Genomic DNA, 16,906 nt, shown 5'->3' on the forward strand with positions numbered 1-16,906 from the left:
CTTCCTTAGTCTCTCCTCTCTTTGTCCCTCAGTCTCCCCATGTATCTCACTAGGTCTCCCCCCTTCCCTCCCTCTCAGTCTCCCTTTTTCTGTCCCTCACTCTCCTCCACTTATCTCAGGCAAAGATAATGGTAGCAGTGACTTCTGGGCAGTGATAGCACTCCGGAAGAATGTCAGCAAGTGACTCTGTCACTGTGGCTTTCCCTTTCCTCCTCTGAGACGTTGTCTTTTGGGGGGACCTTGAGGGCTGCATTGGCCTCTGAGTCATGGCTTAGTCACAGGCTTTTTCTGTGAGTGAAGTGTCCCCATTCCTCTTCTGCACCCCTGGTTTAGCATCCGTCCCTTAGGCTCCACCAGTATTTTCTCATTTTCAGCTTTCCCACTCTTTTCTAAATTCTTCTGTGAGTATTTTTTTATTAGTGAAATAAGTATTCTGGCTTTCTGCTCACCTCATGTTCACATAAGTCACTCCTTACCAGTTTTGTGACTACTAAATTTTTAAGCCTACAATTTCTCATCTGTTTAATGGCCATAATGGAAGAGGGGTTGAGGATTCAATACAACCTCATGTGTCCACAGAGGTCTAACATATTGAAGCCTTTGATCACTGGCCCCCACTGTTACTGTTGTATTATCAGGCATCTCTTCCGGTGAGTTCTCAGTCCCAAGTTGGGCTCTTCCCAAGAGCTGCCACAGTTTTATAAATAGAACCAGCTGGGGTGTGTCTGAGCTGGGCCATCAGCCTCATTCATCTGCCAGTCAGATGTGGTCAGGTCTCTGGTCTGCCTTCCAGAAGGCAGTCATGGAGTGTGCTGATTTCCAGCTGGAGTGGGATGTGGAGAAAAGTACAGGGGGAACAGGGAAGGCACAACTCCCCTTTCAATGGAGGTGTGGATCTGTGGTTCTGCCTGGAAAAAAGGCCCTGCCTCATTCCTGTTCTTCCTTCATGTCTCGCCTCATATTATTTCCTTTCTCCGGAAGCTCTCTTGATCTCCCAAAGCTGTGGCAGTCGCCTCCTCTCGGCTCCTTTGGGCTACACAGTCTTCTAGGCATCCGCCATCTCAACTCTGGTCACTCTGCCTGTGCTTCCCTCTGGGCTGTCACTGTGTTAAAGTGTTGGGAGCCCTCTGAGGGTAGGTTTCAGAACTGTCATGGTCACTGCTGTGTCCCCAACATCACTCAGCAAATGGCCCAGCGCAAAGTGAGTCCTGAACAAAGATTTGGTGAAGAGCTGAAGATCCCCACTCTGTCGCCTGCCCTAACCTGTGTGGCTCAGTTGGTTGGGAGTCTTCTTGAAAGGTAAAGGGGTGCTGGTTCCATTCCCAGTCACAGCATATGCCCATTGAGGTTCGGTCCTGGTGGGGGCATGCATGAGAGGCAATGGATGGATGTTTCTCACATCGATGTTTCTCTTCCTCTCTTCCTCTCTCTCTGAAAATAAATAAATAAAATCTTAATTTAAAAAAAAAAAAGATCCCCACGAGAGGACACTGCTTCTGTGTTGTGATTTAGACAGACCTCCCCTCCAGCGGACACAACTCCACTCCAGAGCACACGACTTGAGGAATGGTGCGAGGACTGGATGTCAGTTTGACCCCTTCCCCCTCAGCCAAGCCCCCGGATGCAAAGCACAATCTTCGCAGACTTGGGTGAGGGCCTGGAGGAGTTGGGTGCGACCAGACTTCTCGGTCCGCGAGCAGAAAAGAGAGTTAGGACTCTTAGTTTAGGAGTCGAGACACCTGGGAGGCAGAAGAAAGGGATGGAAAGAAAGGCAGAATGCCCTTATCTTTTCCATCCCATTCACCCCGCCCCCCGCCCCCTGCTGAGCTCCACCTTCTCGGTATTAACACCTGGCGGTGGGGCGTGCCTCAGTTTCTCTGAGGCGGGGCGCTTCTCCACCCTCGTCCCTCCCCTTTTTTCTCTGGTTCCTCTTTGGGTCGCAGGTGGCCGCGCCTAGAGCACTCCCGGAACTGAAGCTGGGCGCTGGGCCCTCAGGAGGCGGGGGCCACGTCAGCTGGGCGGCGGGCTCGTCCGGGAGCCGGTGGGGAGCCGGCGGGCGGGAGAGTGCCATGCGGCGGGGCGCGCTCCTAGCAGGCGCCCTGGTCTCCTACGCCGCGTACCTGGGGCTGGGCGCGCTGCTGGTGGGACGTCTGGAGGGGCCACACGAGGCTCGGCTCCGCGCGGAGCTGAAGATGCTAAGGGAGCAGCTGCTGCGGCGAAGCCCGTGCTTGGCCGCCCCCGCCCTGGACGCTTTCCTGGAGCGGGTGCTGGCGGCCGGGCGGCTGGGGCTCACTGCCTTCGCCAACGCTTCGGGGCCCACTAACGCCTCGGACCCCGCCTGGGACTTTGCCTCTGCTCTCTTCTTCGCCAGCACACTGGTCACCACCGTGGGTACGTGAGCGTCGCCCCAATTCCCAAGCCAGCGAGGACCTGAGACCCTCACCTTGTCCTTGTCCCTAGGGTCACCTGGGAGCCCTCACTAAACAGCCTTACTCCAGCGGATCACTCCAGTCCGTTCTGGGCCTAGGATCCCCTCAAAACCCCAGAGAGAACCCGGAATCCACAGTCGTGGGATCCGCCCCATCCCCACCCCGGGAAGCCCCCATCCAAGCCTCTCCTCCCAGCAGGAAGTCCCCCAGTTCCCTCCAGCACGAGAGCCAAACTCAGAATACCTTCCAGGGAGCATCTGGGACGTCATTACTCTGCCTTGAGCCCCTTGGAGACCTGGGCTTGTCTAGTTCTCTTTGGGCCTCAGAGACCTTCAGCGGGGACCTGGGACCCTGGGCCTGAGACACTCACCCTCTCCGGACCCGGATCTTAGCCACTAAGGAACTCTGCCCTTCTCTCTGGGCTCAGAATGCTGTCCATATATGTCCTTCCGGGACACCCCTTGGAAGCCCTAAACCAACCTCCTCCTGGCCCTGGTGCCCTGGTGAGAACCCTGAGTCTCCAGACCCTCTGAGGGTGCCATCGCTAAAGACCTTACTGCCAGTAGAGATCCCTCAGCCCGGACCTGGGGCCTCCCCCTAAGAGGTCCACTCCTGTGGGTCTAGAACACTCCCCAGCAAGGCCCCTGCCCTCCCACACCCTCACAGCCCCCAGCAGGTAAGCCCTGACTCCAGACACAGGACGCTTGCTTCCATGTACCCCACTCCATCTTGGCACCTCCCGTGTATTGAGGAGCCCTTGATGCAGGGTCTTCTTCCAATAGAGACACTTCGGCTTTCTTTGAACTTGGAACTTCCATTTTAGCTGCCCCTAACTGGATGTGTGAAAGAGACCCACTGCAGAGGGAGCTAGACCACCCCCCAGAAGCCCCCCAGCCAGGACTCCCTCGATTCCAATCCAGAACTGACTCCAGCAAAACCCCTACTGCTTTTCAAACCAGGGACTCCCCATAGGGGCTTCTTTGAAGCCGAGAACCCCTGGTTGAAACTCAACACTCTCTGGACCCTGATGCCACTCAAGAGCCCCAGAACCACCTGGACCTCCTGTCAGGGACCCCAGTGCCCTCCACACACTGTCACTGGGAGCAGAATGTACTCCCCCCCACCATGATACCAGTTACCAGCCTAGGGACTCCGCTGTTTGCACCTGCTACCCCTGCCCTGAGACACCAGCCCCTCAGCATCTGCCCCATCCCAACTTGGGTTTCCTAAGAGAGGGAATCTCCTGGGCACCTGGAACTCCTCTGATCTCTAAACCTACAGCGGGAGCTCTCTGTATAACCCAACACCACCCTAGCCTGCCTTGGATCTGAAATTCTCCCCTCCATCAAGGATACTCCAGGCCCCTGCACCCCAGAGCCCTACCTAGTGTCCACTCAAGACCATCACCACTTTCTACCCTTGACATGCACAGGCCAGACCTGAGACACCCACTCTGCCCCATCATCCCCTTAGCCTTGTCTACTCTCATCATATGCCCTCAGGCGCCCTGGGGCTCAAAACCCCCTCCGCCTGAGGATCCCCCTCCCAATCCTATTTGTGATCCAGAAAATGCCCCCACTGGTGCCTGTCCCCTCTTTACTCTGGACCCAGGACCCAGCCCCAAGCCAGGGTCCATTTCAAACCAGGATACTGACCTTTGAATTTGGATTACCCAATCCCCAAATCCCTTTCTCAGAGACCAGCCTCCTCAGGTGGGAGCAACCCCTCCTCCCAGACCTACCCATCACTTTCCCACCATAGCCCCCAGCAGACCTGGGAAACCCCTGTTGTCAGGCTCTGCTGGTCCTTCCACATCCCCTCCCCTAAACTTTCTCTTTCTCCCTTTGCTTGAAATTTGGACTGGGTGTCAGGGGGAGGTGGGGGCTGGAGCAAGCCTAGCCCAGACTCCTACCTCCTCCTCCCTGCCTGCTATCACGCGGCCCTTGCCTTTGGTGGTCCATTGTGTGGACCAGCAAACCAAAGCCATGGGCAGCAGGGCTGGTGTGTCTCTCATACTCTGTTCTGCTGGCTGGGCCTGCCCAACCTGTTCCTAGGCTTCACTGGGTCACATGAGTGTCTCCATCAACCTCCTCCCAGATCCTGGTTTATGAGAAGTCTTCCCAGGCGGGACAGATGAGGAAGCCAAACAAAAGCAGGTGCAGCCTAGGTTCAGATCCCTGCTCAGCCACTGCTCAGCTCTAGGCCTCAGTGTCCTCCCTCCTCTATCAAATGGGGATAAAACACTCCCCACTTCACAGTAATAGTGAAACCTGGTAGAGGACTTGCTACATACAGGCTTTAACTCAATCAGCACATACCTTGTGAGGCAGATACCATTAGTGGCCTTATTTTTTTTAGCAGTAGAAACTGAGGCCCAGAGAGGCTGTGTAACTTGCCTAGGGCTGTACAACTAGGAAGGTGTAGAGTGGAAATTTGAACCCAGGCCATCGGGCCTCAGAGTCCCATGCTCTTAATCAACACACCACACTACCTCTTAGGCCTGCATGATAGAGAGTGATGTGTGCATTTTGTAAAAGAAAAATTAACTTTAACACTTGTTAAAAATGGTAAGTTATTACAATAGGGGAGAGAGACTGAACTCAACTGTGAATATAGCAAAGGCAGCTGGAGATGTAGAGCAGAGAGCAGAGTAAGGGGTTCAGTGGGTGGGAAATTACTAAGAGGAGACAGGTAGGCAAGTAGGGGATTCTTGTTTACTGGCTTAATGGGACTGTTGCGAAAGACCAGCCAAGTCCTTGGATCTCAAGGGTGGAGGATGACGAATGTGATCAGATATCAAGAGTGGGGAGATTCTCCCTAAGCTAACTTAGAGTTCTTGACAAAACTTGGCCAAGAAGAGGGCTCCAAGGAGCCTAACCAAAGTGGGCCAGGAGGGAGTCTTTGTCAGTTCGAAGGGCTGGGGATAAGAACTGACAGGTTTTCTGAGCCTTGGTTTTCATTGTTAGGGAAACTCGGATCTCTGAAGGTATCTGAGAAACAAAAAAACCAAACATCTCCCATGCCTCCTTGGTCTTGCCACAGGCCCAGGCCCTCTGAGGAAGATCCGAGGCCTGGAGTCAATGCAGGCAGCCGTGCTGCAGTTGAGGCCAGGGGTGGAGGAGTCAGCAAACAGGACTGAGCATGACCATCATGGTGACTCTTGTTATGTCTTCTTAGGTGCTACACCTTATCTGAACCCAGTAGGGTCATTACTATCGCATTTGAGAAAGGCATTGTTTAGGAGCCCATTTTGCAGGACTCTGAGGAAACAGGCTCAGAGAAGAAAGTCACGTGGCCAAGGCCACACAAGGAATAAATGGCCAAAAAAAAACAAAACTGATTTGGACTTTGCTCTTTGGATTAGCAAATTGAGACTTCCAGCCTGTCATTCTATTCTTAACTCTGATTTTTCTGTTTATAAGGATTTTGAGTGATTTACAAACCTGCCATTTCAGCCAGGCTGCTGGGGTTTGTCCGTCAAAATCCTTGTACTAATGAGGGTTGGAGCCTTAAATGAAAAACCTCAAATAACAGTTGCTTAAATAAGATGGAAATTTACTTCTTGCTCACATTCATTATAGTCAGTCCAAGACCAGACTGGTGCTGCACAGTCAGAGCACCTTTTGTTCCTCAATAACGCATCTGTGCACGGTCACCTCCTGGTCCCAGATGGCCGCTCAACTTCAGCCTTTCAGTCTGTGTTCAGCCAGCAGTAAGAGGGAGGAAGGAAGGAGATAGGCATCTCGTTCTCTTTAAGGACACTTCCTGGGAGCTGTTTGCTTCTTTTTTTCTTTTTAAAGATTTTATTTACTTATTTTTAGAGAGAGGGAAAGGAAGGAAGAAAGAGAGGATGACAACATCAATGTGTGGTTGCCTCTTGTGCATCCCCTACTAGGGACCTGGCCTGCAACCCAGACATGTGCCCTGACTGGGGATCGAACCAGCCACCCTTTGGTTCACAGGCTGGCACTCAATCCACTGAGTCACATCAGCCAGGGCCATGTTTGCTTCTTTCATATATATCTCATTGGCCAGAAAGTATTCCAATTACACCCAAGCTGAAAGAAAGGAAACCATGCTTTATTACAGCTGGCCATGTGGTGTCCAGCAAAAACCAGAGTCCTTTTTATTTTTCCCCAATTTTTTTTACTTTATTATTTTTCCCCTCACCTGAGGACCTTTTTTCATTGCTTTTAGAAAGAAAGGAAGGGAGAGCAAGAAACATCAATGCATGAATTAGTTGCCTCATCTACTTGGACTGGGACTTGAACCCACAAGTTAGGCATGTGCTCTGACTGAGAATTGAACCTGCAACCTTTTGATTATGGGACGACACTCCAACCAACTGACCACCATGGTCAGGGCTTCCTCAAATTTTTAAAAAGTATATTTTATTGATTGTACAATTAGAGTTGTCCCATTTTTTTCTCCCCTTTATTCCCCTCTACCCTGCACCCCCCCTCCCACCAACATTCCCCCACCTTAGTTCATGTCAGTGGGTCGTACATGTAAGTTCTTTGGCTTCTACATTTCCTATACTATTCTGAAACTCCCCCTGTCTATTTTGTACCTGCCATTTATGCTTCTTATTCCCAGTACCTTTCCCCCATCCCCCCGCATAACCCTCCATGTGATCTACATTTCTGTGATTCTGCTTCTGTTCTAGTTGTTTGCTTAGTTTGCTTTTGGTTTTGGTTTTTAGGTTCAGTTGTTGATAGTCGTGAGTATCATTTTACTGTTCATAGTTTTGATCTTCTTTTTCTTAGATAAGTTCCTTTACCATTTCATATAATAAGGGCTTGGTGATGATGAACTCTAACTTGACCTTATCTGAGAAGCACTTTATCTGCCCTGCCATTCTAAATGATAGTTTTGCTGAATAGAGTAATCTTGGGTGTAGGTCCTTGCCTTTCATGACCTCAAATACTTCTTTCCAGCCCCTTCTTGCCTGTAAGGTTTCTTTTGAGAAATCAGTTGATAGTCTTATTATGGGCATTCCTTTGTAGGTAACTCTCTCCTTTTCTCTTCCTGCTTTTAAGATTCTTTCCTTATCTTTCATCTTGAATAACTTAATTATGATGTGTCTTGGAGTGTTCCTCCTTGGATCCAATTTCTTTGGGACCCTCTAAGTTTCTTGGACTTCCTGAAAGTCTATTTCCTTTGCCAGACTGGGGAAATTTTCTTTCACAGCCTTGTGGTTCATCCTCTGTGCCCGTGCTGCCATCTCTGCCCCTCTACCAGTCTGGATGAATATTTCTTCTTTAACTCCTTGGTTGTTGGACTGCCACACAGTTCAATTTTCTGGCAGTTCTGGTGGGTTTTTGTTTTTAAATTTGTTGTTGTCCTTCTTTTGGTTGTGCAAGGGAGCACAGCATATCTACCTATGCCTCCATCTTGGCCAGAGGTCCTCAATTTTTTTATTATGTTAAAATACATGTAAAATTCTCCATCTTTGCCACTTTTAAGTGTACCTTTTGTTGAATCAAGTCCATTTATGTTATTGTGCAATCATCACCAGCATTCATCTCCAAAACAATTTTTACCTTGCAAAACTGAAACTACACCCTTAAACACCAACTCCCCACTCACCCCTCTCCTCAGTCCCAGCAACCACCATTTTACTTTGTGTCTCTATGATTTTGACTACTCTAAGTACTTCATATAAGTGAAGTAGTATGTGTCTATCTGTGACTGACTTTTTTCACTTAGCATAATATCCTCAAGGCCCATTCATGGTGTAGCATGTGTCAGAGTTTCCTTCCTTCGTAATGCTGGACAATGTTCCCTTGTGGGTGTTTACATTTTGTTTATCCATTCATGCATGGATTGGCATGTGGGTTGCTTCCACCTTTTGTTGTTGTGAATAATGCTGCTATGCACATGGATGTGCAGGTATCTCTTTGAACCCCTGCTCTCAGTTCTTTGAGTCTATGAAAACGGGATCCTTTCGTATGGAAGATGTGTTCATGTGCATGACTCCACACGTTATTATTGAGTATACGGCTGGATCTGCTCTGTTGTCTGCAAAAACATCTTACTGTCAACGTAAACTAGGCCCCTTACCACCCCCATCATACTTCCGAACTTTTGGGTTGATTTATTTGGGAAATAAAGAGATTTTAAATTACACACTGCCACAGTGAGCCAGTCTCACCTACGCCTGAATTCCCCTGTATCGTGTTTCTGTGTGCAGAACTTAACACCCATCGTCCTGTGTTCTCGGGCCCTCCAGGAGCTCAGTGGGGCTTGTCACACCCATTTTAGAGTAGAAGGAGCCAGACTATGGCCTGCACCCTTCATTTATTATTTCGACGACTGACTGAGTGACCTGGTATCTGTGCCAGATACCAGGACTATAGCCGTGAACAAAATAGACAGAAGCCCCTGCCCTCCTGGAGATGGCACTCAAAAGAGGGAGACAGATAATAACCAAATAAGTAAACCATATAGTTTACTAGACGGTGTTAAATGCTATGAAAACACCCCCCCCCAAAAAAAAGTTGGATAAGAGGGTATAACAATTAAAAAAAAGGTGGCCAGGGAAGACCTCACTGAAGTGATATTTGAACAAAGACCTGAAGGACAGGGAAGGGAACCCTGTGGACGGCTGAGGGAAGGTTGTTCCACGAGGAAAGAACGGGCAGTGCAAAGGCCCTGGGGTGGGAGTGTACTTCCCTGCTGGATTATGTGGGGCCTTGTGGGTCACGATGAAGGCTTTGTCCTTTCACCCGAGTGGGAAGGAACCACAGGAGGGCTCTGGGCAGGGGAGGGACATGAGGTAAGACTGGTGTTCACAGCGCCCATCTGCCTGCATGGGGGGACAGGTGGCAACAGACTGTGGGAGCAAGGGTTGGGGGGCCAGGGAGGAGACTACTGGGGTAGATGTTGGGGTGGCGTGGGTGGGTTTGGGTCTATTTGAAATTTGACACAATAGGACTCACTGACAGAAAGTGGGTGTGAGTGATAAGGGAGTCAAGGATGAGGCCAAGTCATGTGTCCTGAGCAGTCAGAAGGATGGAGGTGCCATTACTGGAGATGAGAGAATGGGAATGGGGGGAGCAGATTCAAGGGTATAATTAGGTCTTGGTCTAGGGTGGCCATAGACCCCCAAGTGGGGGTGCCAAGTGGGCAGATGAATTTCCTCATCACTTCCGCAGGCTATGGGTACACGACGCCACTCACTGATGCGGGCAAGGCCTTTTCCATTGCCTTTGCGCTCCTGGGCGTGCCAGCCACCATGTTGCTGCTGACTGCCTCAGCCCAGCACCTGTCTCTGCTGCTGACCCATGCACCCCTGTCCTGGCTGAGCACACGCTGGGGCTGGGACTCCCGGCGGGCAGCCCGCTGGCACCTGGTGGTTCTGCTGGGGATCGTGGTGACCATCTGCTTCCTGGTACCAGCTGCAGTCTTTGCCTACCTTGAGGAGGCCTGGAGCTTCCTGGATGCCTTCTACTTCTGCTTCATCTCTCTGTCCACCATTGGCCTGGGTGACTACGTGCCTGGGGAAGCCCCTGGCCAGCCCTACCGGGCCCTCTACAAGGTGCTAGTCACAGGTGAGTAGGGTAGTCGGCTTGGGACTGAGGGCAGGGGCATGACCTTGTCCTCGGGGGTCTGAGGGGAACCTGGCCTGTCTGAGAGGGAAGTTGAGGGCCACAGCCCTATCCTAGGGGGTCCAGTAGTCCCTTAGCCCTGCCTGGGGTCTGAGTCCACCCATGGTCCCTTGCTGTCTCTGCAGCCTACCTCTTCCTGGGCCTGGTCATCATGGTTCTGGTGCTGCAGACTGTCCGCCACGTGTCTGACCTTCACGGCCTCTCAGAGCTCATCCTGCTGCCCAGTTCATGCCCTGCCAGCGTCACTGAGGATGAGGATGATCGGGTAGACATCCTGGGCCCCCACTCAGAACCACACCAGCAACTCACCACCAGCTCCCACACCGACTATGCCTCTATCCCCAGGTAGCGGGGACAGGCACCTTGAGGCTGGATGGACCTGGCCTGTGGCTGAGGGGCCACATGGTCAGCTGATGTGCACATGCCAGTGCTCGTGAGCACCCTGCCACCAACTGTTCATCCTTTGTCATACCTGTCCTGGGCTCGCCCAGCATCTGCGTTACCTTTACTGTCCTGGCCCCTACTCTCATCTCCCCCACACTCTGTGCCTCTTTGGCTTTCTTACCATTTCTGTCTTTCCCTCTCACTGTTTCTTTGTTTCTCACTCTTTTATTCCGTCTGCTTCTCTCAGCAACTTACTATCTATGGTTCTGCCAGACTCTGGGCTCAGACCTCATTTCGGCCACTAGATCAATTGGCCACTACACCATGGACAAGTGACAGCTCTCTCTGAGCCTTGATTTCTTTATCTGTCAAGTGGAAAGAATAGAGGATGGGGCAAAAGTAGGTTTATAGTTGTTGGTATGGAAAATAGTACAATGAATAAATAGTAACAGAAGGATAGACTGTTTCATGTATTCACAACTCTCAACCTACTTTTGCTCTACCCTGTATATTACTTCATCTCAAACCCTCTCTTCTCTGCTGGGCAGTGCTAGACACATAGTAATGGCCAAGGTGGATGGGCCCCACTCTGGAAACAGAATCCCTGTCTGGATCCAAATGGCACGGAAGGCACTGTTCTTAGCCATGACAGAATTGTATCAGCTGTCCCCATTTACTGAGCACAAAGTGCATATTGTGTGGGTTCTGGAGCCAGCCTGCTTGGGTGCAAATCCCAGCTAGCTGCATACTGCCCATCTCCATGGGCAGTCATTTTCCTCGAGATTCTCGGTCCCTCATCTGTCAAATGACAATAATAATAGTACTCATTTCACAAGATGACTTCACAGAGCTTGCCAAGTTTTTCTGCAATGCTTTCTTTGGCCAGGCCCTGTCCTGGGTACTTTACCTATACAAGGAAGACAATATTATCCCCTTTCCACAGGTGAAGAAACTGAGACACGGGCAGGGGAGGTCCCTTGTCTTAGACACAGAGCTAGGAGGTGATTGATTTTTCTGTTTACTTCCCCCAAATTTGTTCCCTCCAAAAATGGTATATCAGTAATAGCACTTACTGCCAAAGACCCAATTACCAAGCTGCTACCTCTTTCAAGCCCTGTGGAGGTGGCATCTTAGCTGGGCCTTGATACTAGACAAGGGAAAGGGCATGGGGAGGGCATCCCAGGCAGGAGAAACTATGTGTGCAAAGGCATGGAGGTTGGAAAGCATGTTGGACACCAGCTTCTGTGAGTAGGGAGTGAATGGGGGAAGCAGGGTGGAGTGGTTGACATGGGCACCTCTTAAGTGTCCCTAAATGACCAGCTTGGGAAACTTAGCTTCTTTGAGGGTACCAGAGAATCATGGAAGGTTTTCGAGTGGGTGAAGGTCATGGTTAGGTTCATGCCTTAAAAAGATCCCCTGGCTTCTCTGTGGATGTAGGTCAGAGGGGGAGACAAAGGCCGGGTGCTCAGAGAAGGCTACCGCAGGAACAAGGTAGGAGGCAACGGGGCTGGGAAGAGCCAAAGGCAGGAGGTACAGGTGGAGGGATGCTCAGGAGGTCAAGTGGACAGGCCATAGGCCTTATAGATTTGGGTGGGGGGTAGACAAGGCCAGGGAGGGGACCCAAGGGATGGTCAGCTGCCCTTGAGATGGAGACTCGGAGAAAGAACAGGTTAGACAGGCAATGCTGAGGCTAGTTTGGAACATGGATGAGGGGCTAAAGACACCCAGGGGAAAGTGTTAGGAGATTACAAAATCCCCAGGGCTGGGGCTCGGAGTGGTTGAGGCTAGAGACAGGTGCGGGAACCAAGGCCAATTGAGGAAAGGAGACCCAGAGAGGTTAGATAATTTGCCCAGTTTTGCACACAGGGAGTGCAAAACTGGGGTCTGAACAAGGTTTGGGTTGGTCACTTTGTCCCATGGGAGCTCAGAAACATCTGCTGTCTAGCTCTTTCTTAGCTTCCTAGTCTTCTGCCTCCTCACCCCGGTCCTTGTCGACCTTGCTGCTGAAGTCAGCAGCTGGCTGGGGAGGCAATTGTTTCCCCCCTTTTTGAGGGAGGTACTGAGACTTATGCTCATCACTGCTACTTCCAAATTTCTCTAGAAAAAAGAAATCAGGCCCTGTTCTTTGATGACTTTAAAAGAAAAAAATGTGCATGCTGAAAATTCAAAAGCTACAAAAGAGTGTACAGTGGAAAGTCAGTCTCCAGCACTCAGGCTGTGTTGACTGATTTCTCAGGTCTCCTTCCAGGCAAGTACCAACAATATACATGTGTGTGTATATGTGGCATTTTCCTTTCACTCTACACAAATGATAACTAGTATGGTGAGGTGGTTCCCATTACAGACTCTGGAGGCAAAATCCCTGGGTATAATAAATCTGAGCTCTGTCACTCCCAGTCAGGACGTGTGATTTGGCCTCCCTGTGCCAGAGTTTTCCAGTCTGTGAAATGGGAGGTTAACAGCACCTACCTCATCAATTTGTTAGAGAATTAAGCAACTTGATATCTGTGAAGCTCTTAGAACAGTGTCTGGTATTCAATAAAATGTTGGCTAATCATTATCATCATTTCTGCACTTTGATTTTTATATGTTATACATATATGCATATATAATTTTATACACTTTTTCTAATATTTTCTCATTTCTGCACCTTGGTTTTTTTCACCATCCTAGTGTAATTCATAGATCAATCCAGAGATGCACAAGTAAGTCCCATACCTTTTTAATGTCTGCCGTGCCTCCTCTAGGACACACATCCCATAAATTATTCCAACATCTTCTTAATGACATGTGGGTGGTTGGCAGTGTCTGGCATAAAGAATGGTGCAGGGTACACCTAGTGCATCAAGGTCTCACAAAGGCACCTCCCCCAGATGGGGTTGTATTTCCGGGCAGACGTGCCATGAGAAGACCCCAGGCTCTCTGATTCTGTTCAGGAATCTAGAAGGGCTCAGGTACGCAGCTGCTGTGTTTATTCTCTCAGATGAAGTCACTCCTCCCTGGCCCGTGCGGTGGGCTAGAGGTGGGGAACCTAGATATCCATCCACTGTTCATTTACATAGAATACCTGTTCCGTGTTGAACAGGGTTGGGAACAAGAGTGACAGGGAAAGCCCTAGGCCCTGTCATCCCAGAGTCTGATTCTGTGGGAAACAAAAACTCAGTCCTAGATGGTTATATGGCCTAGCATAGTCAGGGGAGGGTGGGGCTGGTCATATCACAAAGACTCCAGGGAAAGAAAGTGGTTAGCCACTGACAAAGCAGAGAAAAATGTTTCAGAAAATGCTAAAGCATGTGCAGTCTGGAGGAGAAAAAGCATGCTTCATCCAGGTATTTAACTTGCTCCGTGTGACTGGGCTGTGAGCTACTCGAGTGTGTGGGGAGAAAAGTGATGAGCTGGACTGGAAGGCCAACAGGCATGAAATTGTGCAGGATCCTAGAAACCAACTTTGGAGGTTTCCTTGCAGTGCTGGGGAGACATGGAAGGTTTTAGAGTACTGGTTGCTATGTGTGGCCCCCCATATTATCAGTATCAGCATCACCTGTGAGGGGGATCAAAGATTACCACCTCAAAATGATTTTGGGATTTTGAAATATCAAGCTGGTTATTTTTAGAAAGGACAGAGGAACTGCTCCAGGGAAGGAGCCATCTATCATCGTAGATAACTAGTTTAATGTGAAGCAGGTGTGACAGATAGGGAGGAACCTTTCATTTTGATCAAATGAAAGGCTCATTTGATCAAAGTCCTCTCTGTGTCCCATTGTTAAATATGGCCCAGCAAATTGCTTTTCCATCCCCATGCGAATTGCCTTCCTGTCTTTCAAATTCCAAACCACAACCCCCTCCCCCAGTTCTCCTTAGCTTCATAATGACGCAAAAACCTCAACTGCCCAAAGCCTCTTTGGGTCTCCTGTCTTAAGGCACCCCCGCATGTACATCTGTTATAAACTTGTGACATTATTTCCGTTAATCTGTCTCATATTAATTTGATCATTAGCCCAGCCAGAAGAACTTAGAAAGGTGGGAGGAGGAAATTTCATTTTTCTGTCCTCACACGTGGAAACGTGATGGAAGTACAAATTTTCGAGCCCCGCCTCAGACCTACTGAATCAAAAACTCTGGGAGTGGATCCCAACAACCTGTTTTAACAAGCTTTTCTGACGAGTCTAACACATGCCGAAGTTGGAAAACTACAAGTTTAGTGGAAAGTCATCTCTGCAGTTCATCAAAAAGTCATGATCGGAGTCCTAATGTTAGACTATAAATGAAAATTAACTTACTGAATATTTATTTGTGCCAGGTAACTCTCCACGTGTTACCTTACTGACTTGCCACAATCACTGTACACGATGGTTGCTTTTGTCCCTGTTTTGTAGAAGAGTGTTAACTTGCAGTCAGATTCTCACAAGAAGACGAAACTTTTTCTTTTTTTAGGTGTAGACTTTTTTATATAAAAGCCTGACTGGGTGGAAGGAGGCATAGGTATCACAAACTTCGTCTCCAGCACCCTATGCCGGCCAGGCCCCAGCACGCATGGGTGTTGTGCATCACTCTCTCTTCCCCGGTAAGCCCTAGGAGCACGTGGGGATCCTCGTTACCGTGGATACAGGCGTGCGAGGCGGGCGTGCCTCGAGAAAGGCGGAAGACGGTTGTGGAAGCGCGGACGGCCATTTTGAGACCCCGTAAGTGGGGCGGGACTGGCGTCGGCAAGCGACGGCTAGCCTGTCTTACCTAAGTGGTACCGCGGGGCGGGGAGAAGAGAGAGGTGCCTGGTGCCATCCTAGGGAGGGATGCGGGGAGTAAGGGAGGCGAGTGGGAGAGGCAGGGAAAGGGAAGAGAGTGGAGGGACCCGGCAGAGGAGCGGACTGGCGAAGAAATGCGGGGCGAGAAGCGAGGAAAGACTAAGAGACGCTATAAGTAGAGGCGGGGCTAGAAGATGCCGGGCGTTGAGCCCGTTGTTGTCCAAGGCTTGGATAGGGATGGTGAAGAAAAGGGTTGGGATGAAAAGGTGTCGCGGTTCGGAAAGGTGAAGGTCGAGGAGGTGCTGACCTACAAGGTAGCCCAGCGTAGAACGAGGAGAAGGCGCAGGGAGAAGAGAGAAAAAAGGCAAAGGTCTCTGAGAGGGGGCGGGGCCACGCGAGGGGCGGGGCAAGGAGCAGGCTCGGGAACTAACGGCTTGCCAAGAACCAGAGGAAAGGAGGCGTCGAGAATAGGTCGAAGACCAGGAACGGTACAAGGAGCACGAACAGATCGGAGGGCAAGCTCTAAGAGAGAAAGCGGCAGAGCCAGGGGAAGAGGAGGAACGTGGAGAAGGTCCAAGACCGGGAGAGGGGCGGGGCTAGGTTCAGGATCCGGTAGGCTCGCAGGAGGAGAAAGGGGCGGTGCGAAGAGAAGTGGGCAGGCGGGGCAAGAAGTGAGGTAGGGCGAGGTGCAGCAGCAGCTGCAGGTGTAGGTATGAGGTCAGAGGGAGGGGCAGGAATGGAGAAAATAGATAGAACGCAGCCAGAGTCAGAAACAGAAATCCGGACTGGGTGAAGAGTTGGGGAGGGATGCAGAGCAAGCGCAGAAAGAAAAACAAGGGTGGGGCAAGGTTAAGGGAGAAGACGAGGAGGCGAGCTAAGCCTGGAGCAGCGGTGTAGCCCTGAGCAACTGTAGGGGCGGGACCTGAAGTAACGGCTAGGGTGGAATCCCGCTCAGGGGAAGATGCTGGACCTGGGGCTGGAACGGAGGCGGAGCCCGGAGCAAGAGCAAGGGTGGGGCCAGGAGAAGGAGCGGGTTCTAGAACTGGAGCGGAGTGAGGCAAAGTACAGAGTCGGGATCTCAGAAAGTGGCCCGGGAGCCAGTCTTGCCAGCTGGAGCTGACCACCGCATTCCTTAGATTCAAGCCACGCTGTGCTCTGCCCCACGATGAATCCTGCTGGCCCAGCGTGGACGAGACTACAAGTCCTGTGGGCGCTGTGTCCACTGTTGGCAGTGCTATTATCACCGTGGAGCCTGTGGGCTGCCGAGGAGTGCACCTGGCAGGTTGTTCTGAACAAGTTCGAGACAGTAGGCAGGAACTTAGGGAGTGACCGATTCGTCGATCAAGAGCCCCTGGACACAGTGGACAGCTTGTTCGGCCTTCTGGTGGACGCGCCCATCGACCCGGACCAGGTGAGGGCTCGGGGGCCAGGAGAACGATAGAGGTCCTGGACCTGCATCCCACTGGACTCTGAACATTTGCCTCAACCTCTCCTTGCAGGAATACATGAGCTTCCCTTACTACCTGAAGATCAACTACTCTTGCAAGGGAAAGGTGAGTGCGTGCAGCCAGAGGGTGCTCATTCTGTGTGAACCTCAGTTTCCCCATCTCTAACATTTTTTTAAAGATTTATTTATTTATTTATTTTTGGACAGACGGAAAGGGAGAGAGAGAGAGGGAGAGAATCATCAATGTGCGGTTGCCTCTCACGCAACCCCTACTGGGGACCTGGCCCACAACCC

At 50.7% G+C, this 16,906-nt stretch overlaps 2 protein-coding genes across 2 annotated transcripts in view; both read left to right on the forward strand.

Annotated features, from left to right (window-relative positions):
- The first annotated feature begins 1,932 nt into the window (after positions 1-1,932).
- On the forward strand, positions 1,933-14,382 carry KCNK6 (potassium two pore domain channel subfamily K member 6). The gene is made up of 3 exons (XM_028529835.2): positions 1,933-2,391; positions 9,587-9,982; positions 10,165-14,382. The coding sequence occupies exons 1-3, from the start codon at positions 2,070-2,072 to the stop codon at positions 10,386-10,388; spliced, it is 942 nt and encodes a 313-aa protein (XP_028385636.1). The 5' UTR covers positions 1,933-2,069; the 3' UTR covers positions 10,389-14,382.
- Positions 14,383-14,956: 574 nt separating this feature from the next.
- The window catches only part of CATSPERG (cation channel sperm associated auxiliary subunit gamma), a 40,438-nt gene continuing 38,488 nt past the window's right edge, over positions 14,957-16,906 (forward strand). Inside the window, exons 1-4 of the mRNA XM_036012765.1 lie at positions 14,957-14,987; positions 15,111-15,161; positions 16,302-16,576; positions 16,665-16,718. Coding sequence (XP_035868658.1) covers positions 14,957-14,987; positions 15,111-15,161; positions 16,302-16,576; positions 16,665-16,718 — 411 coding nt within the window. The remainder of the gene's footprint in view (positions 14,988-15,110; positions 15,162-16,301; positions 16,577-16,664; positions 16,719-16,906) is intronic.

This window comes from Phyllostomus discolor, chromosome 12 (assembly GCF_004126475.2).
Source record: "Phyllostomus discolor isolate MPI-MPIP mPhyDis1 chromosome 12, mPhyDis1.pri.v3, whole genome shotgun sequence".
Taxonomy (NCBI): domain Eukaryota; kingdom Metazoa; phylum Chordata; class Mammalia; order Chiroptera; family Phyllostomidae; genus Phyllostomus; species Phyllostomus discolor.